Genomic DNA, 25135 nt, shown 5'->3' with positions numbered 1-25135 from the left:
GGACAGATATTTCGGGGCTTTGCCAGTTTTAATATGATGCATTATACAGAGAGCTTTAAATTTCACTCAGTTCTCAATGCGCAGCCAGTGCAGATTGCGCAGATGGACGGAGACCAAGGACCTGGCGGGCAGATTACAGATGAGACGCGCTGCCATATTCTGAACCACCTGTAGTTTCTTGGTGACCTCCTTGCAGGCATCCAGAAGAAGGATGTTCCCATAGTCCATCCGTGATGTAACAAGGGCCTGGACTACAGTCCTCTGGGTGTCTGCTGGAAGCATCCATGTGATCTTTCTCAGCCACCTGCTGATGGTAATACAGGTGGCTGAGACTTTTACCACATGTTGCTTCATTGACAACTGGTTGTCAAAGAGGACCCCCAGGTTACGAGCTGTTACTGAAGGGGTGGGAATAGGGCCCATCTGCTGAGGCCAATGTTGCGGGACCCAGAGCGATGAATTCGGACCAAACAAAAGCAGCTCCGTCTTATCTCCATTAAGTTTTAATTTATGTCTGTGCATCCAGTTAGAGATTTGTTCCAGACCAGACCGGAGGGAGGACGTGGGAAGATGCTTAGTGGTTGATAGCGAGTAGACGATTTGAGTATCGTCTGCATAAGAGTAAATAGTGAGACCTGCTTGCTCAGCTATGAAAGCTAGAGGTCTCACATAAAGATTAAAAAAGAGGGGACTAAGGATAGAACCCTGGGGAACACCGTGAGAAGAAACGTGAATTGAGGAGACAGAGGTGGAGGAGAAAACTTGAAAAGTGCGGTCAGAAAGAAAGCTAGCAATCCAGGCCAGGGCAAGGCCATCAATGCCAATAGATTTCAGGGTGGACAAAAGGATGGTATGGGAGACAGTATCAAATGCGGCACTCAGATCTAACAGAATGAGTGCCACTGTCTCCCCCTTGTCCACCTGTCGTCTGATGGTCTTTGATACTCCAAGAAGAGTGGTCTCAGTGGAGAAGCCAGCCCTGAACCCGGATTGTGAAGAGTGAAGGAAATTTGAGGATTCAACATAAGAAGTAAGAAGACAGTTAACATGCTTTTCCAGAATTTTGGAGTAGCATGAAAGCAGAGAGATGGGCCGGAATTTAGATGGATTATTTGGGTCAGCATTGGCCTTTTTTATCAACGGAACCACCATCGCTTGCTTCCATGCTTTGGGAACCGTGGCTTCGACCAGTGAAGCATTCAGAAGATCTAAAATAATCTGAAGTGTAGATGAATCCAGGGTACCAAGTATTTGCGTAGGCATGGGGTCAAGGGGAGAGCCAGATTTTATTTCATCTAGGTATTTACGAAAAAGAGAGAACGAAATCAAATCCCAGGAGTGAAGTTGAGGGGCAGGGGGAGTGGTAGTAGATGCCTCAGCAGAACAAGAATTGGGTGTTTGTGGATCAGAGCAAGATGCATCAAAAGAAGAAGCGCTAAAATGAGCATAGATTTTATCTATTTTCTCAAGGAAAAAATTAGCAAGAGAATTACTTTGTTCTGTATCGAGACATGGATCTTTAGCTACAGAGGACATGCCTGATAGATCTTTTACTACTTTAAAAAGTGCCTTAGGTCGATTTTGGCCATTAAGTATAGTGATGTTGGCATGATTGGCCCTGGCAGTGTCGCAGGCGGAATGGCCGAATGCGTTCCAGTTTCTTGCAGCGAGATTTTTCCTGTCGAAGTGCATCATTAAACCAGGGAGCCGGTGGATGAGGCTTATTCCTCTGAGCTGGAAGGCAAGAATCTAAAGCTGATATCAGCCAAGAGTTGATAGAAGACACATCTCTAGTAGTGATAGTAGGAAACGTGGGCCTAGAATTCTCAAGGCAGATGTTAAGTTTACCATTATCTAAGCGTTTCCAATTTCTGCTGGGTTTGTGTGGGTGTAAACTAGTAGAAGATTTGTGGTAATCAGATATATTTAGAGATATTTAGAGAAAAATTTATGATAAAATGATCGGACCAAACGATGGGCTAAGGGGGAAGGCAAGTGATGATGTTAAGATTAGAAAAAATGGGATCCAGTAAGTTACCAGCTTTATGGGTGGGGCCAGAATTGTGCATATGTAAATCCAAGGCGGCCAGATCCTGTAGCAAACGAGTGCTAATAGGGCAGGATAAGTGATTAAAGTGAATATTTAAATCACCCACTATTAGGAAGTTGGTGGATTGTAACATCAAAGGGGCAATGAGCTCTGGGAGGGAGGATGCCCATGCACAGGCCGAGCCTGGGGGACGATAGATAAGAGTTCCAGTCAAAGTAAAATTAGGAGAAAGTAAAAGTTTAAAAAGACCGGCTTCACAATTGGGGAAATCAAGATCTTCCCATTTGCAGGAGCATTTGCAGAAGTATTCCCTTTTAAAGATTATAGCAATACCACCACCCTCCTTGTGAGCTCGATTTCTCCCCAAAAAGGTGTAATTATTAGGGAGAGCCATGGCGATGTCCGGGCCGGAGCTCTCATTTAGCCATGTTTCCGTCACAAACATGGCTGCAGGGCTTGAGGACATAAGAAGGTCAAAAATGTCTCTCTTATGTTTGGAGAGAGATCGGCAATTTAAGCTGATAAAACACAAATCAGGGCAAGTTTTGTGAGTAATAGATGTAAAATGTGTGACAGTGGGAGTATCCCAAAATGTGGGTGAGGTAGTGCATACATCAGGGGTAAAAGAATCAAGCGTGAGAGCACATTTTGGACACCTCAGTGGCGCATCTTGGCAACGAAGTGCAGGAACAAAAGTACAGGGAGGCGGCTGCAGACTCAGTAAAGCAGTGCGAGAGTATGTTATGTGACCGGGAGCAGAGGGAGTGGCCCCTGGTCCCGTCCTGTCGTGGACGGGCGCAGACGGGCAGGACTTTGGCACGACTTCGGTGCGAAGTCCGCGCTCCCGTAAAGTGTTTGGCTGTTAACCCCTTCACTGTGGTGGCAATTCCGCCGCAGTGCTAGGGAGTGGGGGCTGCCGCACGGCTCACCTGCGCTTGTGACGGAACCGCTCCGTCACGCGCCTCGGGTGAGCTGTGCTAAGGACGGAACGGTTCCGTCACGAATGCGCCCGCTCAATAGAACGCGCCGCGCAGGCGCAAAATCAGTGCTGCGAAGGCACGCCGAGCGGGCCGTGGCAGAACCGTTCCGTCACTAGCACAGCTCACCCGAGGCGCGTGACGGAACGGTTCCGTCATAAGCGCCGAACGGGTTAATGGTGTCAATGGGCTTTTTGTGGAGTGTTTGGCTGTTGTTAAAGGTGTCAAAGGGCTGTTTGTGGAGTGTTTGGTTGTTGCTATTAATGGTGTCAATGGGCGGTTTGTGGAGTGTTTGGTTGTTGTTAATGGTGTCAATAGGCTGTTTGTAATGTGTTTGGCTGTTAATGGTGTCAGTGGGCTGTTTGTGGAGTGTTTGGTTGTTGTTATTAATGGTGTCAATGGGCTGTTTGTGGAGTGTTTGGTTGTTATTAATGGTGTCAATGGGCTGTTTGTGGATTGTTTGGTTGTTGTTATTAATGATGTCAATGGGCTGTTTGTGGAGTGTTTGGTTGTTCCTACTGGTGTCAATGGGCTGTTTGTGGGGTGTTTGGCTGTTATTAATGATGGCAATCCTTCTCTTTCCCCTATTAATTCATCTTCGGTCTCACGCCCCCCCCCCCTGTTCCTACTGTGGCCTCTGCCTGTTTACTTAACACCGGGTCTGCAGTTAAACATCAGACAGCACTTTTTAATCTCTTGACCACTGATTCCCCTGACTTTTTATTTCTGACTGAAACTTGGTTTTCTGCTGACTCTCTCCCTGATCTTTTAGCCATCCTCCCCGACACCTACTACGCCCTCCGAGCTGATCGCTCGGATGGTAGGGCCGGTGGAGGGGTGGCGATGATCATCCGGTCAACACTCAAATTTCAACTTCTCCCTCACTCCCCCATACCCAACGTGGACTACCTCGTGGCCCGTTCCCTTAATCTTCCCTCTCCCCTTCTGTTGTTCTTATCTATCGTCCCCCCCAATCGATGCCCTCTTTCGTAGCCTCCATCCAGGACTTCTTGGCCACCCTGGTGGTTAACAATTCCTCCGTTCTACTTCTCGGAGATTTCAATTTCTGGCCGGGAGATCCCAAGGAAGATCTTTCTTCCAAAGATTTTTCTGCCACTCTTCACTGCTTGAATCTCACTCCCTATGTCACAGTCCCTACCCACGCTCAAGGTCATATCCTTGATCAAATCTGGTCTTCTTGCCCCCTCGCCTCACTTCCCTCTATCTCCCCTTGTGTTTGGTCGGATCACAATATCATTTCCTTTTCTATTCACTTGGGTGTGGTCGACAAGCCCTCTTTTCCCAAAAATCTCCTGGTCCGCAATTGGAATCAGACCGACCTTGACTCTCTTTCACTTTCTCTGGCTTCCTCCGTCCCTGATCTTACCAACCTCCCTCTTGAGTCTCAGGTCAATGCCATCAGTACATGGCTCTCCTCTTCGTGTGATCGAGTGGCCCCGCTAAAAAAGATCAAGGCGGTTCGCCCTTACGATGTGCACAGATGGTTTTCTCCAGAGCTCAAAGCTTTAAAACTCGACCTCAGGCGGTCGGAACGTCTCTGGAGACGGCAGTACTCTCCCTCTCTGCGCGCTAAATACAAACTACTCCTCACCGACTACAAAAAAGCTATCCTTGCGGCCAAAACCTCCTATTTCACTGAGAGAGTAGCTCTCTCTGCAAACAAATCTCGTGAAATCTTCTCCCTAGTTCACAATCTTGCCACTTCCGATCGCTCTTCCCCCTGTCTGGTCCCCTCTCAGTCCCTCTGCTTGTCACTTAATGACTTTTTTATAGACAACATTCCGACGGTGCCCCAACCCATTCCCACCTGCCCTGTTACTCCTTCTCCTTCCTCTTTCGTCACTTTCCCCCCCATTTCTCCTGACCTATTTCACAACTACCTGCTCAAGGTTAAATCTGGCTCCCCTATGGACTGTGCACCGGCGCGCATTCTCAAAACTCTTTTCACTAACTGTCCTGTTCCCCCGCTCACTCTGCTTAATTCTTCTTTGGCCTCTGGTTCCGTTCCCTCATCATTTAAATCCGCCGTTGTTCTCCCCATTCTCAAAAAACCCGGTCTAGATCCTTCCCTCCCTGCTCACTTCCGTCCCATTTCCCTTCTCCCCTACTTAGCTAAGATCCTCGAGACCCATGTCACTTCTTGCCTCTCCTCGTATATCGAGGACAACGGCCTTTTAGCCTCCCACCAAGCGGGCTTTCGCCCAGGCCATTCAACGGGGGCAGTGGTTCTCGCGGTTCTGGATGAACTCAAGGGGAAGGCAGATTCCAACCTCCCCCAAGCCCTGGTCCTTCTCGATTTGTCCGCTGCGTTTGACACGGTTGGCCACTCTATTCTCCTCGACCGTGTCAGCGCAGCGGGCATTCGGGGCGCGGCCTTCTCCTGGCTAGCGTCCTTTCTTCGGGATAGGTACCAGGAGGTTCATCTCTCCGGCTTCTCTGCCCCCCCCCGTCCGGTCACCTGGGAGTTCCCCAGGGCTCCTCTCTTTCCCCTCTTCTCTTTAATCTTTACATCTGTCCCCTTGTCACTTCTCTTCTTGAGCTGGGGGTCTCGGTGTATAACTACGCAGATGACCTCCAGCTCGTCTTTGATCTTTCTTCTTCTCCCGATTCTCTCCCCAAGTTCAGTTCCACCTTAATTTTCATTTCCGAGTGGATGAGCGCCAACCATCTTAAGCTCAACCCCGATAAGACGGAACTTGTCCTCACGGGTGGTCCATCTAACCCTTGGTCCCCAGCACACTGGCCCCTTTCTTTTGGTCCCCCTCCCATACCTTCCTCCTCTTTTCGCACCCTCGGCATCAAAGTTAGTTCTGACTTAACAATGCACAGTCAGATTAGCTCTGTTGTGTCTTCCTGCTTCTTATCCCTCCGTCTCATCTGGAAAATCTCACGCTTTTTCACCACTGATGCACTTAAAACCATAGTCCTGGCCTTAGTCATCTCCCTATTTGACTATGGGAATGGCCTGTACGTGGGCATCCCAGCCTACGAGTCCCGACGTCTACAGGCCATTCAAAATCAAGCTGCTCGCCTCATTCTCTCCCTTCCCAAATCCTCACACATTACTCCTGTTCTTAAATCTCTGCACTGGCTCCCTATCCGCTTCAGATCTCTCTTTAAGTTAGCCTGCTTTGCCTTTCGAGCTCATTCCCGCTCCGCCCCTGTCTACATCTCCTCCCTAATCTCATCCCACGCCCCCAGTCGTATCCTTCGCTCTTCTTCTCTCTCCCTTTTGCACATCCCCCGTTTCCGCAAATCCAGAACTGGTGGCACTCGCCTCTCTGTTTTGGCCCCCCAGTTCTGGAATAGCCTTCCACTTCACATTCGTTCCATCCCCATCTACACCCATTTCCGAAAGGCCCTTAAAACCTTTCTTTTTACCCAGGCCTTTCCTTCTTAGGTCCCCTAGATTCCCTCTGTGAGCCCTGACCAGGTCCCCAGCGCCAGGAAGCCGCTTGGCCGCATTGCGCTTTATTAAATATTTTTTTCATTTCATTTCATGTCAATGGGCTGTTTGTGGAGTCTGGCTGTTAATGGTGTCAATGGGCTGTTTGTGTGGTATTTGGTTGTTGTTATTTATGGTGTCAATTGGCTGTTTGTGGAGTGTTTGGCTGTTAATGGTGTCAATGGGCTGTTTGTGGAGTATTTGATTGTTGTCAATAGGCTGTTTGTGGAGTGTTGGGCTGTTAATTGTGTCAATGGGCTGTTTGTGGAGTGTTTGGTTGTTAATTGTGTCAATGGGCTGTTTGTGGAGTGTTTGGTTGGTTGTAATGGTGTCAATGGGCTGTTTGTGGAGTGTTTGGTTGTTCCTAATGATGTCAATGGGCTGTTTGTGGAGTGTTTGGCTGTTAATGGTGTCAATGGGCTGTTTGTGGATTATTTGATTGTTGTCAATAGGCTGTTTGTGGAGTGTTTGGCTGTTAATTGTGTCAATGGGCTGTTTGTGTAGTGTTTGGTTGTTAATTGTGTCAATGGGCTGTTTGTGGAGTGTTTGGTTGGTTTTAATGGTGTCAATGGGCTGTTTGTGGAGTGTTTGGTTATTAATAGCGTCAATAGGCTGTTTGTGGAGTGTTTGTCTGTTAATGGTGTAAATAGGCTGTTTGTGGAGTGTTTGGCTGTTAATGTTGTAAATGGGCTGTTTGTTGAGTGTTCGGCTGTTAATGGTGTCAATGGGCTGTTTGTGGAGTGTTCGGCTGTTAATGGTGTCAATGGGCTGTTTGTGGAGTGTTTGGTTGTTAATTGTGTCAATGGGCTGTTTGTGGAGTGTTTGGTTGTTCTTAATGATGTCAATGGGCTGTTTGTGGAGTGTTTGGCTGTTAATGGTGTCAATGGGATGTTTGTGGAGTGTTTGGTTGTTATTAATGGTGTCAATGGGCTGTTTGCGGAGTGTTTGGTTGTTAATGGTGTCAATGGGCTGTTTTTGGAGTGTTTGGTTGTTGTTATTAATGGTGTCAATGGGCTGTTTGGTTGTTGTTAATGGTGTCAATGGGCTGTTTTTGGAGTGTTTGGTTGTTGTTATTAATGGTGTCAATGGGCTGTTTGTCGAGTGTTTGGTTGTTATTAATGGTGTCAATGGGCTGTTTGTGGAGTGTTTGTTTTAAATGGTGTCACTGGGCTGTTTGTGGCCTGTTTGACTGTTAATGGTGTCAATGGGATGTTTCTGGAGTGTTTGACAGTTAATGGTGTCAATGGGCTGTTTGTGGAGTGTTTGGTTGTTGTTGTTAATGGTGTCAATGAGCTGTTTGTGGAGTGTTTGGCTGTTAATGTGGTCAATGGGCTGGTTGTGGAGTGTTTGGCTGTTTTTAATGGTGTCAATGGGCTATTTGTAAAGTGTTTGGCTGTTAATGGTGTCAATGGGATGTTTCTGGAGTGTTTGGCAGTTAATGGTGTCAATGGGATGTTTCTGGAGTGTTTGGCAGTTAATGGTGTCAATGGGCTGTTTGTGGAGTGTTTGTTTTAAATGGTGTCACTGGGCTGTTTGTGGCCTGTTTGACTGTTAATGGTGTCAATGGGATGTTTCTGGAGTGTTTGACAGTTAATGGTGTCAATGGGCTGTTTGTGGAGTGTTTGGTTGTTGTTGTTAATGGTGTCAATGAGCTGTTTGTGGAGTGTTTGGCTGTTAATGTGGTCAATGGGCTGGTTGTGGAGTGTTTGGTTGTTTTTAATGGTGTCAATGGGCTATTTGTAAAGTGTTTGGCTGTTAATGGTGTCAATGGGATGTTTCTGGAGTGTTTGGCAGTTAATGGTGTCAATGGGATGTTTCTGGAGTGTTTGGCAGTTAATGGTGTCAATGGGCTGTTTGTGGAGTGTTTGGTTGTTGTTGTTAATGGTGTCAATGAGCTGTTTGTGGAGTGTTTGGCTGTTAATGTGGTCAATGGGCTGGTTGTGGAGTGTTTGGTTGTTGTTAATGGTGCCAATGGGTTGTTTGTGGAGTGTTTGGTTGTTGTTATTAATGGTGTCAATGGTTGTTTGTGGAGTGTTTTGTTGTTGTTATTAATGGTGTTAATGTGCTGTTTGTGGAGTGTTTGGATGTTAATGGTGTCAATGGGCTGTTTGTGGACTCTGGCTGTTAATGGTGTCAATGGGCTGTTTGTGGAGTGTTTGGTTGTTATTAATGGTGTCAATGGGCTGTTTGTGGAGTGTGTGGTTGTTATTAATGGTGTCAATGGGCTGCTTGTACAGTGTTTGGCTGTTATTAATGGTGTCAATGGGCTGTTTGTGGAGTGTTTGGTTGTTGTTAATGGTGTCAATGGGCTGTTTGTGGAGTGTTTGGTTGTTGTTATTAATGGTGTCAATGGGCTGTTTGTGGAGTGTTTGGTTGTTGTTGTTAATGTGTCAATGGGCTGTTTGTGGAGTGTTTGGTTGTTGTCAATGGGCTGTGTTTGGAGTGTTCGGTTTTTATTAATGGTGTCAATGGGCTGTTTTTGGAGTGTTTGGTTGTTGTTATTAATGGTGTCAATGGGCTGTTTGTGCAGTGCGATAGTCCAGGCTGCAGTTATTGATAGAGCGGTTGAGGGTGTACAGTTAGGATTCACGTATGTTTGTCATTGCAGGTTCATGTAACTTTGGACTCCGCTATCTCTTCTCTGCCGCAACATCGAACCTTTGAAAGGAAATCGAAAGCGGCCCTGTAAGAAAAAAATGAACCTGGATGTAGCTTTCAAGCTGATGGTTAAAGGTTAGTGTGATTATTTCTAACGTATGCGAGTTGTGTTTGGGTGGGCAGCGTTGTGGTCGTGGAGGGAGGGGTTGGTAGTGTTGGTGTTTGCATAGATCTGTGCATTTTGTAAATTCAACAAAGTCCTGCCTCCCCAACAGCTGTGCTTAGAATCTTTCTGGTTCACTACATAATTATTGACAGCGGGCGGCCATAGGTAACCCCTTCCCAAAGCAGGGACGCAAGTCTGAGCAGTGGAAACCTAGAGTTGCTGGTAGATAAGACCCTTCTCCCTGGGCTCACCATGTCTGTCGTTGTTCCCTGCGTCCGTCACGTCAGGTCTCCCTCTCTCTGGACCTAATTTGCCAGCAATGGCTATTGAGTCTGTCCACTCTCCCACGTCTGCCTCCTCTCCCTGGGACTGTTTCATCTCTCCCTCCACTTTTACTGGGCCTGTCGCATCTCTCCCCCTCTACCTGGGGCAGTCACATCTCCCCCCCCCCTCTCCCAAGGCCTGTCCCCTCTCTCCTCCTCTCCCTCCTCTTTCAGGCCCTGTCACATCTCCCCCTCCTCTCCCAGGGCCTGTCACATCTCTCCACCTCTCCCAGGGCCTGTTCAAGTTCAGAAATTTATATAGCGCACTACTCGCCCAGAGGGTCTCAAGGCGCTTGGGGAGGCGGGTGCATTTACTTATCGAATATCCAGGTTTTTAGTTGCTTTCTGAAGGAGAGGTGGTTCTGAGTAAGGCGGAGGTGGGTGGGGAGAGAATTCCAGGTCTTGGCCGCTAAATAGGAGAAGGATCTTCCTCCCATGGTGGATCTATGGATGCGCGCAATTGCGGCGAGGGCCTGATTGGATGATCATAGTTGGCGGGTGGGGGTGTAGAAGGACACTCTCGTGTTGAGGCATTCGGGTCCTAGGTCATAGAGGGCTTGTGTGCGTGGGTGAGGAGACGGAACGTTATTCTCTTGTTGACGGGGAGCCAGTGGAGATCTTTCAGGTGGTCGGAAATGTGAGCCTGGCGAGGGATGTCCAGTATGAGTCTGGCTGATGCGTTTTGGATGCGTTTACGTTTTTTCTGTAGTTTGGCTGTGGTTCCGGCGTAGAGGGCATTTCCGTAATCCAGTCGGCTGGTGACCAGTGCGTGGGTGACCGTCTTTCTTGTTTCAGTGGGGATCCAGCGGAAGATTTTTTTGAGCATGCGTAGGATGTTGAAGCAGGATGATGAGACAGCATTGGCTTGTCTGGTCATCGAGAGGGAGGAGTCCAGGATGAAGCCCAGGTTGCATGCGTGATCCGTTGGTGTGGGTGCGGTTCCCAGGGCTGGTGGCCACCAAGAGTCATCCCAGGCAGAGGGGGATGAGCCTAAGATGAGGACTTCCGTTTTGTCCGAGTTCAGTTTTAAGCGGCTGTTCTTCATCCACTCGGCTACTTCTTTCATTCCTTCATGTAGGTTGGTTTTGGCGGTGTTCGGGTCTTTGGTGAGGGAGAGAATCAGCTGGGTGTCGTCTGCGTAGGAGATGATGTTGAGGTTGTGTTGGCGCGCGATGGATGCGAGGGGACTCATGTATGCGTTGAAGAGGGTGGGACTGAGTGATGATCCTTGAGGTACGCCGCAGATGACTTCGGTGGTCTCTGATTTGAAGGGGGGGAGGCGGACTCTCTGGGTTCTTCCGGCAAGGAACGATATTATCCATTCCAATGCTTTTCCTTGTATTCCGACGTTGCTGAGTCGTTGTATGAGGGTGCTATGGCAGACTGTGTCGAAGGCTGCGGAGAGGTCAAGTAAGATGAGGGCAACTGTTTCTCCGTTGTCCAGTAGTGTTCGGATGTCGTCTGTTGCTGCGATGAGGGCGGTTTCGGTGCTGTGTTTGGCTCGGAAGCCGGATTGTGAAGGATCGAGGGATTTGTTGGATTCGAGGAAGGCTGCGAGCTGACTATTGACTGCTTTCTCAATGACTTTGGCGGGGAATGGGAGGAGCGAGATGGGGCGGTAGTTCTTAAGTTCGGAGAGGTCTGCCTTGGGTTTCTTCAGAAGGGCGCTGAGTTCGGCATGTTTCCAGATTTCCGGGAAGGTAGCGGAGTTGAGGGAGCAGTTGATGACGTCTCGGAGATGGGGTGCGATGATGGAGCCTGCTTTGTTGAAAATGTGGTGGGGACATGGGTCGGTTGGCGATCCTGAGTGGATGGAGTTCATCAGGCGGATGGTGTCTTCGGTGGTGATTGGGTTCCAGGCGTAAAGGTTGTTAGAGGGCGGTGTTGGTTCGGAAATGGGTGGAGTGGACAAGTCTTCGGACTGGTTTTCAAAGCTGTTATGTATTTCGGCGATTTTGTTGTGGAAGAATGAGGATAGAGAGTTGTAGAGGTCTTGGGAGGGAGAGATGTCGTTGGTGCCGGCGGAGGGGTTAGTAAATTCTTTGACGATGTTGAATAGTTCCTTGCTGTTTTGGGCATTGTTGTGCAGTCGATCCTTGAATGCTGATTTCTTGGAGGATCGGATTAGTTGGTGGTGTTTGCAGGTGGCGTTCTTGAAGGAGGCTAGGTTATCAGAGGTTGGGTTTTTTTCTCCAGGTTTTCTCGAGAGTACGGCAGGACTTATTGGATTTCTTGAGGTCATCGTTGAACCACGGGGCTTTTTTGCTACCTTGCTTGTTTAGATAGATTTTCAAGGTTGTAAGTTCGTCGGCGCTATGGGTGATCCATTGGGTGAGGTTAGCGGCTGCTTGATTTGGGTCCGATGATTTGGCAGGGGGGTTTTGTTGAAGAGACGTGAAGAGGAGTTTGGTGGTGATTTTGTTCCAATTTCTTCGCGGAATAGGTTGTGGGGGGTTGTGGGTCGTGGACTTTTTGTAGTTGAAGTGAACGCAGCTGTGGTCCGTCCAATGGAGAGCTGTGGTGTGATCGAAGGAGATGTGCTTGCTGGAGGTGAAGATAGGGTCGAGCGTGTGTCCGGCGTAGTGGGTGGGGGTGTCTAAAAGTTGTTTGTGTCCTAGATTGGCCAGGTTATCCAGAAGGGTGGTGGTGGTGTTGTCGTTTTGTAGGTTTCGCCTGGCGTCGGAGCTCCTAGCTCCGCCCAGGAGAAATCTTATGTCCCTACAGTGTAGGGCTTAGTCTCGCCCTCTGTTCCATTGGCTAGCTCCATAAATGGAGGCTAGACATTGGAACAGAGATCTGTCCGTCATGGCCGGACCAGATTCGTGGGCGTTCCCGATATTTTTTCGCTCTCCGCCTCTTCGTATTTTATTGCCTAAAACAGGCTCGAAGCAGGTTGGGGAATTGAATTATTTAATTGGCGTGCGGGCTGCAGAGGAGTCTGCGTACAGCGCGTGTACAGCACGGGGCTCTCCACGGATGGCGCGGTATGTACCACCGTGAAGCGGCCGTGCCTTGAACTAATGGCCACCCTCGTTTCCTTGTTTCATCCAGCCACGCGCACCTCCTTCATGTACCGGCGTACCAAACGAGCCCCCCCCACCCCCGGGCTCCGACACAGATGTTAATAAATTGAATTGGTTTGGGGGTCCGGCAGTCCAAGGAAACAAAGCATATATGAAACTTAAATGGGGAAAAAAGCGAGAAGGCTTTTTCATTCGCGAGTCAGAGCTGTGCTTCCAAATGGGGTCTTCACGGCTTCATCTTGTGTAGGCTTACTTCTGAATTTATCTACACGTTTTACATAAATGTCTGTTGTATTTTTGTGTGGCAATATTTAACCGGAGCAATACAAGCGCTAATTAAACGTATTTGTAATACGGTGCAGTAGAATGATTGACACACACCGCAGCCATGCTTTATATGGCCAGGTGGAGAGGCAGTCCGGCCTCGGATGGTAGGGCTGGGGCTGCTAGGCACTAGCTGTTTCAGCCAAGAGTCAGGGAAAAAAACATACAACCTGAAGTCCACGGAGGCAGTACTGGCCAGTCTTTCGGAAACAGTGTATAGATTAGTAACTTTCGCCCTGTGATGTCATTTCCAGTCCGTGTTGAAATTTATTCATGGCCGATTTTTTTTTTGTTTTTTGTTTTTTAAGAAATATCGATTTTTAGTGCTTTACTCTTCGTGTGCAACAATCGGAGCTTTTTTCAGGCAGGGAAGAAGTGGAAATTCTTTCCTCTAGATAACCTGTTTCAATCATGCTCCATGATTCATCTGTTAGTTATTGCTATGAGTCTCTCAGTAGTACTAAACTCTTCCAGGCTCACCTTTTTAGGTTTCGCCTGGCGTCGGAGCTCCTAGCTCCGCCCAGGAGAAATCTTATGTCCCTACAGTGTAGGGCTTAGTACCGCCCTCTGTTCCATTGGCTAGCTCCATAAATGGAGGCTAGCCATTGGAACAGAGATCTGTCCATCATGGCCGGACCAGATTCGTGGGCGTTCCCGAGATTTTTTCGCTCTCCGCCTCTGCAATGTCGTCATCGTGGGCGGGGTTTATTTTTGTTTGTTGTCCAGGTTTGTGTTCGTCATTCCACGGCCGCCCGCCTCCCGAGGAAGTCCAGGTGAGTGCGTTCCTTTCCCGCCCCCCCTCCCGCCGTCCGTGTCTTTCCCGCCCCCCTCCCGCTGTCCGTTCCTTTCCCGCCCCCCCTCCCGCTGTCCGTTCCTTTCCCGCCCCCCCTCCCGCTGTCCGTTCCTTTCCCGCCCCCCCTCCCGCTGTCCGTTCCTTTCCCGCCCCCCTCCCGCTGTCCGTTCCTTTCCCGCCCCCCCTCCTGCTGTCCGTTCATTTAACTGTCCGTTCCTTTCCCGCCCCCCCTCCCGCTGTCTGTTCCTTTCCCGCCCCTTCCCGCTGTCCGTGTGCCTGCCCGCCACGTTTCTGCTGCTTGTTTTTACCAGCCTCTGCAATTCCCGCCCCCCTCCCGCTGTCCGTGTGCTTTTCCACCCCCCTCCCGCTGTCCGTGTCTTTAACCTGTCCCCCCCTCCCGCTGTCGGTCTTCCCGTTCCTGCCTCCCCCCCCTCCCGCTGTTCGTGTCCCCTGTCTTCTCGAAGGAAATCTGGCAACACTAAACCGTCTTGAAAAAGATGTTGTGAATAGTTCTTTGTGGTGTCTCATTTGGATCTGTAATATTTCTGTGCCCATTGTACCTGGATAGGCCGCAGTGTTCGCAGTATAGTAATTTGGGTTGATACCTGGAACATACTCGGAATACCTGCAAACAAAAACGTGTTTGTACACTTCATTGCTGGGAATGTGGAAGGGCGGAAATGAACGCGTGATGTAGTTTGTTTGAAGTACTTTCCAAACATCCATTCATTCTCTTCCCTTCTCTTTACTCTCGTCTCCCTCTCTCCACCGCTCTCGCTTCAAGCCTCGGTGCCTGCTGCAGTTAACCCACAGGAGCTTGTGAAAGTGCCAGATAGAACAGTAGCGGCCCTGCTCTTCAAAGCCTTCACATGGTCGAGCCCAAGGGGGGGTGAGAGAAGGGATGGAGGGAGGGAGGGAATGCCCGGTGTAATTAAAGGCCAGTCCGGCCCTGGACAAATGTAAATAACGTGAAGTTCAGTGAGTTGCAAAAACCTGCTTCTCCCCCGAAGTGCTTCAGAGCATGATGTTTCCCACTTGCCCTTCTCCCATAGTGTGAAACTCCCCTCAAGGCCAGGGTGTAGCAAAGAAGTCGTTCCTTCTTGGGTAGGACCTTTCGGTTGGCTTTTTCGACACAGGTGAACTGCCTCGTGAACCCCTACCAAGAGAGAGCGCTGGTATTCACGAGTCTCCAAAGATGCTGGAACCTAACCGTTCCTTTACAATCGCTCAGTTACGACATCAGTCCTGGTAATTCATAGCTAAGATCAGCGCTGCCCTTTGCTCTGGGAGCGCCCTGGGCAGAATCAGTTTGGCGTCCTCACTGCTGATCGCGGGTGAAATGGGGCACGAGGGAGCCCTTTTGTGATCAATATTAGGTGATCAAGACAGAGCGCAGTCACTAATGGTAGCAATGTTAGAGCACAAGACAATGTTTCCATTGAGAGCGCTACGATACCAGCTGGAGCCAGGGAGCTAGGGGAGCGACCGCTTCTGACGGAGTCAGGACGGTCACGACGCTGAGGTGTACGAGATCGTCTTTACATTTCCTGTGGAAGGGAGGGTCAGCTGGGAGGCGGGAGCGGGGTGGAGAGGCGGGCTGGAAGGAAGGAAGGCACAACAACAAGATGGCAGCAAAATGAAAGGGAACAGGACGAGATTGGGGTGGGCAGAGGCGCAGGCACAATCAGGCACAGATAAGCAGAAAATACAATGCGAGCCTGCAAAAGTGCTACGAAGGCACACAAGCGCTACAATATGCAACACAATTTGATTAGCACGATGTGGGCTGTTCAAAAAATAGCGTTACGCTATAATTAGGCAATGCAGCAATATTAGGTGATCAAGACGGAGCGCAGTCACTAATGAGAGCAATGTTAGAGCACAAGACAATGTTTGCAGTGAGAGCGCTACGATACCAGCTGGAGCCAGGGAGCAAGGGGAGCGACCGCTTCTGACGGCCTGTCATATCTCTCCACCTCTCCCAGGGCCTGTCACATCTCTTCATCCTCTCCCAGGGCCTGTCACATCTCTCCACCTCTCCCAGGGCCTGTCACATCTCTCCCTCCTCTCCCAGGGCCTGTCACATCTCTCCCTCCTCTCCCAGGGCCTGTCACATCTCTCCCTCCTCTTCCAGGGCCTGTCACATCTCTCCCTCCTCTTCCAGGGCCTGTCACATCTCTCCCTCCTCTCCCAGGGCCTGTCACACTCTCCCTCCGCTCCCAGGGCCTGTCATATCTCTCCCTCCTCTCCCAGGGCCTGTCACACTCTCCCTCCGCTCCCTGGGCCTGTCACATCTCACCCTCTGCTCCCAGGGCCTGTCACACTCACCCTCTGCTCCCAGGGCCTGTCACACTCACCCTCTGCTCCCAGGGCCTGTCACACTCTCCCTCTGCTCCCAGGGCCTGTTACATCTCTCCCTCCTCTCCCAGGGCCTGTCACACTCTCCCTCCGCTCCCAGGGCCTGTCATATCTCTCCCTCCTTTCCCAGGGCCTGTCATATCTCTCCAGTAGGGAAGTCTAATACTCGAGGCTTCTTCTGTTCCAGTCCTTGCAGAAGCCGTGACCCAACGTGACATATTAAACAGCTCTTGGTGACCTGTGCTGGTTAGTTTTTAGGTCGAGCCTGGGCAGAGCATTTGCTGCTCTGTGAGGCATGCTGTATTCAGGTGTGGACTTCAAGCTCCGCCCATAATTTTCATTAGCTTGTGTCATTGTCCTTTATAAACTGTGGCTTTTCATTGGTCTATAGGCTTGTTATTCCCTCCTTAGTACTGCCTTGTCTCATCTTGTAACCTCCCAATGTGCTCTCTACTAACACTTTATTATTATTAATATTTTTTAAGAGCACAGAACGCCACAGTGGCGGCCGCACCATTATTTTTATTTGCGCTGCAGAATGCAACCGCATGTTTTTTCCCTTTTGTTTTTAGAAGCGCTTTCATGTAAATAAAATCCACGTCCCTTTCTTCAGACGAGCCCCGTCTAAAGAAATGTCTGCGGCAGCTGTTAAAGTAAAAGAGCGGTATGGGGCGCTTTTACAAAAAAAGCATTTGTTTGTCAACCTGATAAAGTAATGCTTTTTTTTGTAAAAGCGCCCCATACGGCGCTTTTACTTTAATGGTGGCCGCCAACCATTTTTTAGACCCGGATTGTCTAACGAAAGGGGCTGTGGCCTATATTAACGTAAAAGCACGGCATGGGCACTTTTACCCAAAAAGTATTTGCAAATAAATAGGTCTCACATTTGCGAGAGTTTTTTAGCTATTGTCATTTAGAATGCCAAAAGCTCAAACTCTCGTAGTTGCGAGACCTGTTGCATTGCAAATGCTTGTACATCCTGAAGCAGAGTCTGACTTTTACCGACAGCAAATGACTAAGAACATTTCAAATTGACTCGGAGTGAAAACCAGGGGGCGCTGCCACTGATGGGCAGGTTTATTTCCCAGCTTCTTGTTAGCTGCTGGCACCAGATGAAAGCTCTTTAAATCATTCCTGGCCCTATGGCTATTGTTCGTCTATAGAGCCGTGTTTAGGAGTTCTCAGAAGTTTTCTTGTCCTAGGCTAGCAAAGTGTGAGAAGGCGACCGCAGTAATGCAGTGTAAACTCTGGTAAGAGAAGGACCGAGTGTGCGGGGGGGGGGGGGTCGGAGTGTGCAGGAGGGGGGGTCGGAGTGTGCAGGAGGGGGGGATCGGAGTGTGCAGGAGGGGGGGGTCGGAGTGTGCAGCAGGGGGGTCGGAGTGTGCAGGAGGGGGGGTCGGAGTGTGCAGGAGGGGGGGGTTGGAGTGTGCAGGAGGGGGGGTCGGAGTGTGCAGCAGGGGGGTCGGAGTGTGCAGCAGGGGGGTCGGAGTGTGCAGGAGTGGGGGTCGGAGTGTGCAGGAGTGGGGGTCAGAGTGTGCAGGAGTGGGGGTCAGAGTGTGCAGGAGTGGGGGTCGGAGTGTGCAGGAGGGGGGGGTCGGAGTGTGCAGGAGGGGGGGTCGGAGTGTGCAGGAGGGGGGGTCTGAGTGTGCAGGAGGGGGGTCTGAGTGTGCAAGAGGGGGGGTCGGAGTGTGCAGGAGGGGGGGTCGGAGTGTGCAGGAGGGGGGGTCGGAGTGTGCAGGAGGGGGTCGGAGTGTGCAGGATGGGGTCGGAGTGTGCAGGAGGGGGTCGGAGTGTGCAGGAGGGGGTCGGAGTGTGCAGGAGGGGGTCGGAGTGTGCAGGAGGGGGTCGGAGTGTGCAGGATTGGGGGGTCGGAGTGTGCAGGATTGGGGGGTCGGAGTGTGCAGGATTGGGGGGTCGGAGTGTGCAGGAGGGGGGGGTCGGAGTGTGCAGGAGGGGGGGGTCGGAGTGTGCAGGGGGGGTCGGAGTGTGCAGGGGGGGTCGGAGTGTGCAGGGGGGGTCGGAGTGTGCAGGAGGGGGGGTCGGGGTGTGCAGGAGGGGGGGTCGGAGTGTACAGGGGGGGTCGGAGTGTGCAGGAGGGGGGCCGGAGTGTGCAGGACGGGGGGGTCGGAGTGTGCAGGAGGGGGGGGTCGGAGTGTGCAGGAGGGGGGTTCGGAGTGTGCAGGAGGGGGGGGTCGGAGTGTGCAGGAGGGGGGGGTCGGAGTGTGCAGGAGGGGGGGGTCGGAGTGTGCAGGAGGGGGGGTCGGAGTGTGCAGGAGGGGGGTCGGAGTGTGCAGGAGGGGGGGTGGGAGTGTGCAAGAGAGGTCACAGTGCAGGGGGGGTTGGAGTATGCAAGAGTGGGGTTGGAGTGTGCAAGAGGGGGGGGATCGGAGTGTGCAAGAGGGGGGGTCGGAGTGTGCAAGGGGGGGTCGGAGTGTGCAAGAGGGGGGTCGGAGTGTGCAAGAGGGGGGGTCGGAGTGTGCAAGAGGGGGGGTCGGAGTGTGCAAGAGGGGGGTCGGAGTGTGCAAGAGGGGGGTCGGAGTGTGCAAGAGGGGGGTCGGAGTGTGCAAGAGGGGGGTCGGAGTGTGCAAGAGGGGGGTCGGAGTGTGCAAGAGGGGGGTCGGAGTGTGCAAGAGGGGGGTCGGAGTGTGCAAGAGGGGGGTCGGCGTGCGTAGGGGGGGTCGGAGTGTGCAAGAGGGGGGGTCGGAGTGTGCAAGCGGGGGGGGTCGGAGTGTGCAAGCGGGGGGTCGGCGTGCGTAGGGGGGGTCGGAGTGTGCAAGAGGGGGGGTCGGAGTGTGCAAGAGGGGGGGTCGGAGTGTGCAAGAGTGGGGGGTCGGAGTGTGCAAGAGTGGGGGGTCGGAGTGTGCAAGAGTGGGGGGTCGGAGTGTGCAAGAGTGGGGGGTCGGAGTGTGCAAGATGGGGGGGGTCTGAGTGTGCAAGAGGGGGGGGGTCGGAGTGTGCAAATCGGGTATCGGAGCGCTTTACATAGCACCAGTTAAGTTACATGAGGGCACATTCTTTTTTATTGGGCACAGGGAGATTAAGTGATTTGCCCAGAATCACAGGATGTTCAGCGTCGTTGCCGAGACACGAACCCAGTTCCCCACATTCGAGGACGACCGCACTAGCCGTTAGGCCAACTCCTCTCACCATTAGTATTGGCAAAGCTGTTGTCCGGTCCCATTTGTGACGCTGAAGGGCATCCCCTTCCCCAGGTATCAGCATCATCCATATAACCCAGGTTTCCAAGTTAATGGTCGAAGACCAACTGTGATCCCCTATCCTTACACAATATCATCAGCCATGCGTGGGTTCAGTTTCGGTAGCTCCATATCATTTTTCAAGTTATCCTCTGAGTTAGACATACGACTCCGTTGGTCCGAAGACATGTCTTTATTCTGGTCCTGGCCTCTGGGCGACATTAGCCATGCCACTGCCTCTAGTGCAGCTTCTCGATCTTGCTGTGTTTGGGAAACAGCGGGCCTCTGCTACACTCTTGATATTTTTGGGGGACGGTGTTGCCGAATCCCAGCACTACATTTCTCCCCCTTCAAGCCCGACTGCGATCTGGGCAGGGGTGCTCCCTTTCCATAGGCCTCTAGCCATGTCCAGCCTTCTTCTGGCGTGTCGCGGAAATATGTGGTGCCATCTAGCAGAATCCGGAGCTTCGCTGTAAAAAGTAATGAGTGCAGCAGCCCCACTTATCGAAGATCTTTCTTAGCAGCTATGAAGGAGGCTCTCTGCGCCTGCACTTTGGTGGTAAAGTCAGGGTACATTGACACTTTATTGTTGCCCATCGTGTAGGGGCCGTGTGATCCTGACTGCTGCAGTATAGCATCCATGTCCCTATAATGCAGAAGCTTGGCTGCTACACCAATCCAGGACGAGACTAGCCCGGCCTCTGCCTCGGCCTTCCCTTCAACTGCCATCGGAGGCCCACAGGGAGAGCGGACCTCGCCGATAACTTCCTGCTGTCCGGGCCGCCTTTCTCCTTTCCGTATTGCGAAGACCCTGCCGGACCACTGCTCTCACCGCAGTAGGTCTGCCTTTGCTACAGTTTCTCGTTGTTTAGCAGCAGCGCCGGCTCGGCTCCCACAGTCCTGTTCCAGTAGTTTCACTATAGCTAGTGCTGAACCGGCCGCGCCCTCAAGCCTCGGCCCCAGGTTCACCTGACCGTAGGGACTAGCCCATCCACTCGCCTTTCAAGTACAGGACCTCAAGGACGCCTTTCTCGGTTCCCAACAGGATTATCTTCCAGACCAAGATGGAGCTCTTCAACTATGCGGTTGTGTTGTAATGATACTTATGTATTTTATACCTATCAAGATCCCTTGGTGACATGTATGTGTTCTAGAATACAAAGCTGCCCTGGCTCAGAGTTAGAATGTTTGATGTAGATTGAGATGAGCCTGCTGTCAGCTGGGTGGCTGAGCTGTTTTACTCCTACAACTTGAAGATTAAAACTACTTCAGAAGACATTCAGACTCCTGTGTCTTCATTCATCAAGGAATCCACTTTTTAACACTGGCGACGACTGGGTTAACTACAGCTCAACTCCAGCTACATAACTCAACAGAAATCACAGAAGGCTTTGTACAAAGTCAACTTACCCTTATTGGAAACAAGACTCTCAAGTAAGGCTATTTTACAACTAGCGTGTGCAACTATATTAATGCGGAGAGCAAAGGAAGGACAAAGTTATCAGTATATTTTTTTTAAAACAGAGTGTCAAATTATCAGCACATTTTTTTTTAAAACAGCGCGTCATTTTCGCTTTGACTTTCTGTTGCCTTTATGGATTTCAAGAAATTGACGACATTTGTTGATTATCGCTTTTAAACCCTCTATTTACTGTGCTGTGGATTTTGCAGTTACGTTAATTTTATTCAAATAATTCCCACTGCTCTCACGCGCTACCATGCTCCCCTACCTTCTCTCCACTCATCATAGAAAATTTGAATCGCAGCGTCTTTGTCTCTCAAGGGAGACTCCTACGGTCCTATTAGACCCAGCGTACTACGCCCTACGCAGCGTCCGGCTCCTTGATTGTCTCAAGTTCTGACGTTGTCCGATGTTCAAGGGAAACGCAGCGTTTCATGCTCTCAGCAATAATCACTGGAGGCCTGGCATGCTGTTAGTGGAACGCAGCGTCCTACGCTCTCCGCCCTCAAGTTGAAGAACCTGTGTTTCCTGGCAACGCATACATTTGCCGATAGCGCTGACACGCACAGCCTTTTCAATTTAAAGCGTGTCTTTCTTCATGTACTTTCTACCTTTCTACGCTGATGTGCATAGCATTTTTCTTTATTTTGTGAACACATACATTTCTTTACAGCACTGACGCACATCCTCTCCAGCAGTCCCATTCCAGTAGTTGCACTATCGATACTGCTGAACCGGCGGCGCCCTCAAGCCTCGGCCCCAGGTTCACCTGACCGTAGGGACTAGCCCATGCACTCGCCTTCCAAGTACAGGACCTCGAGGACGCCTTTCTCGGTTCCCAACAGGATTATCTTCCAGACCAAGACGGAGCTCAGCAACTATGCGGCTGCCATGACGTCATGATAGTGGTCCAGGCCACGCCCCCATCCTGCTTATTATTTTTTGATTATCACGTTTCTTTGTAGAAGAATCATGTGCTGTCTTTTCAGGATTACCCATTCATCTTGGTTTCAAAGGTCTAGCTCCCAGTGAAGCATGGGTATCTTTTATCATTTTAGGGAATTCTCGCTGCTGTTGTATAGCCACCGCAGCTGCCTCCCCTTTCATGTTCCCTAACTTAATTGTGGATACCTGGGCACAACTGCCCATCAATTTCATCCCTAAATCCATGGCAGGATCTGCCACGTACTCGTTCTGTATTTGTTCCAATACTTCTGGTATGTTTTCTGTTAAGAGGGTAGCATGAGTCCTGGTTTGAAAGGCATCAAAAACTGCACGAAAAATACTAAAGGGGGCGCAAAGAGTCTCAACAGTTACTGTGGAAAAAACTATACACTCCTAAGTATTGTAACATCAAGAGGTAAAGGAACCAACCCAAAGGAGAGAGAGAGAGCACAAGTAAGAATACCCATCAGCCCACCCGTGGGCGGAACCTCATCATCTGGGTTTTTAAAGATGTAAAGTGGTATCCACTAGATCCTTACTTGAATGTTTTCAAAGGATACTAGTACAAGGATCCACCAGTGAGACGGACAGCCAACAGGAAGTGTTGAAGGGCTGAGGGAAGAAAATAGCGAAAGGTTGCAGTGCTCAGAAAGTTAAGAAATTAAAAATGCCTGTTATGATGACAAAGAACAACTTTATTGAGGGAAGACCTCTGCTGCCAACTTAGAGTATCACTTTTAGTTCTTCATGACGCACTTTTTGGCGATCAATTCACAGTTGTGATAAGAAAATCTCTTTTTCCATTCCTTCAATCTCTATGTTTAGAGCGTGGCCTCTATTTGACTTGAGCGAGTGCCAGGCGAGGTGGGGCCTTCTACATATATTATATGGGTGAGTCAAAACTTATTTAACTTATTCTACTGTGGTAAACAAATTGTTATTGTAGGAAATGGGACCCCCGGCCGGCCAGGGCTTGCGCCTCAGCCAGTCAGAGACCGCCACTCCTATGTCAAGACAGCCCCTGCTCACCCTCTAGGTAACGCGGCGCGAGCAGCCAGGCCTATCTCGGAGGTCATGTGTGAAGCATTTGCGCACGCACCCACCAACAACAACATCCAGGGCCTCCCACAAAAGGAACTCCACACAAAGTATATATGAAAATAGTCTTTGTATTAAGAAGGACACATAGGAACACACACTTTACAAGGTGCCAGAGGCACGGGCAGGGTTTACAAGGGAAAAGGTACCAGGCAGGGCCAAGGGACCCCTGCCAGGGGTATGCACTTGATGGAACTGGCATTAGAACACATATCAACTGGGAGCTTCCTAGAACTAGCAGTAGAACTCACTCTGACCAGGAATCACATACATGGGACATCAGATATTCCGTAGGGAAGGAAGGGCAAGGTGTATAACACAACAGAGGCCCCGTCAGCAGGGCAACACGCAATAACTCTTAGAATAGCATTAATGTTTAGCCAATAGCGTTCCACAGGCCAGCTGGCCTTTCTGGGGAGAGGGCGCCCAAAGTCACGATGTTCAGGGCAGGCTGCAGGTAGCCAGGGACAAACCTACACGTGGCAGCTGCCCAAGAAGTGCTGGGCAGCTGAGGGGCATCGATGGAGCCTCGCAGGCTCGGGGAACAATTGTGCCAAGAGGGAGCCTCCAGGGCTCGAGAAGAAGAAACTGGGCGGAGCCTCGCTGGCTCGAGAGGACAAGGGGCAATGGAGGAGCCTCTCGGGGCTCAGGGGCACAAGGACACGTTGGAGCCTACTCGGGCTCAGGGACACTGGGCTACGATGGAGCCTCTCGGGGCTCGGGAAGCGTGATGTGGGCTGGGGGTCGAGCCTCGCAGGCTCGGCGAAACAATGTCTCAGGGTGGAGCCTCTCCGGGCTCAGAACGCAAGGTGTGGGCAGGCGGGGTCCCCCCTCGAGGGACCCGGCATCACTGGGGGCCCCCATGGGCCTCGGAGCACAACAGGACGATCATTTGAGGGGAGGGGCGGGGCGGGCACGGCAATGTGCTCCGACGCCCCCTCCCATGGGCAGCACTCACTGGGTCTAATGCGCCGGGCTCTCCTCGCTCTCCGGGGCTCCCTCTCGCTCCTGGGGGCCCCGGGGGGGAAGCGGCAGTTCTCCTGGGGGGAAGCAGGGGCGCGGAGTAGGCTCCCGCCGCTCCCTGCCTTCTCGGGCTCTTTCTCGTCGCCTCCCAGCTCCTCGGGCCGCCGACCAATCACAGCGCAGCCCGGGGAGTCGTCAGCAGCACATCCCGGGTCAGCAGCCAGTCCCAGCACGGCCCGGGGATGACATCACACGGGGTCCCGGGCCGGCGGCGGTGACTCGGCGGAAATGACGAGGGCCAGGCTCCCTCGAAGAGTATGGCAATTACGGGGATAAGCGAGGTAGGCACTCGCTGGGGCTCGGGAATCTCCGCAGCACAGGGCAAAGGCCGGGTGGGCACCGGCTTGGGGAGTATAGCGTTCCCAGCGCTCGTAACAGGGATAAAGCGCTCCAAGCACTAGAGAGCAGGAACCAGCGCTCCCAGGCGCTAGGTAGGTCGAACAGCGCTCTCAAGCGCTGTGGGTCAGAAGAAAGCGCTCCCAAGCGCTAGATGGAAAAAATAGCAAAGTCCATAGGGAGTCCAGGACCTTTGGTGGAGCACAGCAGCTCCTAGAAGGAAAAGGCCATCCGAAGTCCAGGAGTAGGGCAGGGCCCAGGGAGGCAAGCCAACCCTGAGCCCAAGCAGCAGCAGCCCCTGGTAGATTCAAGTTGGGAACAAGAACCTTTTCAGAGTGACACAGCACCCTTTTTATACACAACATCCTTTGTCTAAAGGGGCAGGCAGGGAGAGAACCAGCTGGAACTGGTTATGGGGGATTGTTTTCACTGGCCAGGCTAGGGACATCAGACGCACCCCAGGGGGTGGAGCCAGCATTGTGTGGGGAAAACTCAGCCTCATTCAGACACTCAAACCAGACAGTCAATCCACAAGCAGACCCAGGCTCACTCCTCCCCTCACATCAGCATGCTAAACACTCCATTCACCACCTGGGCAGACCCTCCCAGATTCTGGGAGCCAGGCTCACCAGCCAGCGTCAGCCAATCACACGCCAGGCACACATTCCACAAATATGCCAACTTCTAAAAGTGGGACTTCTACACTAGACACACTCATGCCGCATATACCGTTGCGCAGCATTCAATCTCACGAGTTCATACATACCAGACTTGACCCTGCACACCCTACGCATCGGGAACTACCAGGGACACAGACATTTCCCATGCATTCCTATGGAAGGGCAGGTCTCTCTCTCTTCACACGCACTCAGAGTGGGAATCACCATCCCCAGGTTACATATAACAACAACAACTTCAGGGGTGAACATGCCAGAAGGGCCAAGTCCAACACATGCTCCTCCCAGCCCAAACGCAGGGTAGACCAATCACCACCGT

General features: G+C 51.3%; 1 protein-coding gene across 18 annotated transcripts in view; it reads left to right on the top strand.

Moving 5' to 3' along the window:
- Positions 1-25135, top strand: part of LOC147725800 (uncharacterized) — a 652895-nt gene that overhangs the window by 16901 nt on the left and 610859 nt on the right. For 16 of the 18 annotated variants that reach the window (XM_086959950.1, XM_086959967.1, XM_086959953.1 and 13 more), the window contains one exon: positions 9102-9226. In XM_086959950.1, coding sequence (XP_086816076.1) covers positions 9190-9226 — 37 coding nt within the window. In that variant the 5' untranslated portion in view covers positions 9102-9189. Of the gene's footprint in view, positions 1-9101; positions 9227-22507; positions 22574-25135 lie in introns of all 18 variants that reach the window. The other 2 variants (XM_086959952.1, XM_086959957.1) reach the window with 1 other exon arrangement.

Source organism: Lissotriton vulgaris, chromosome 3_1 (genome assembly GCF_964263255.1).
Source record: "Lissotriton vulgaris chromosome 3_1, aLisVul1.2, whole genome shotgun sequence".
In the NCBI taxonomy this organism is placed as follows: Eukaryota; Metazoa; Chordata; class Amphibia; order Caudata; family Salamandridae; genus Lissotriton; species Lissotriton vulgaris.
The sequence above is the reverse complement of the archived record's forward strand: the minus strand, read 5'-3'. Positions and strand labels throughout refer to the sequence as shown.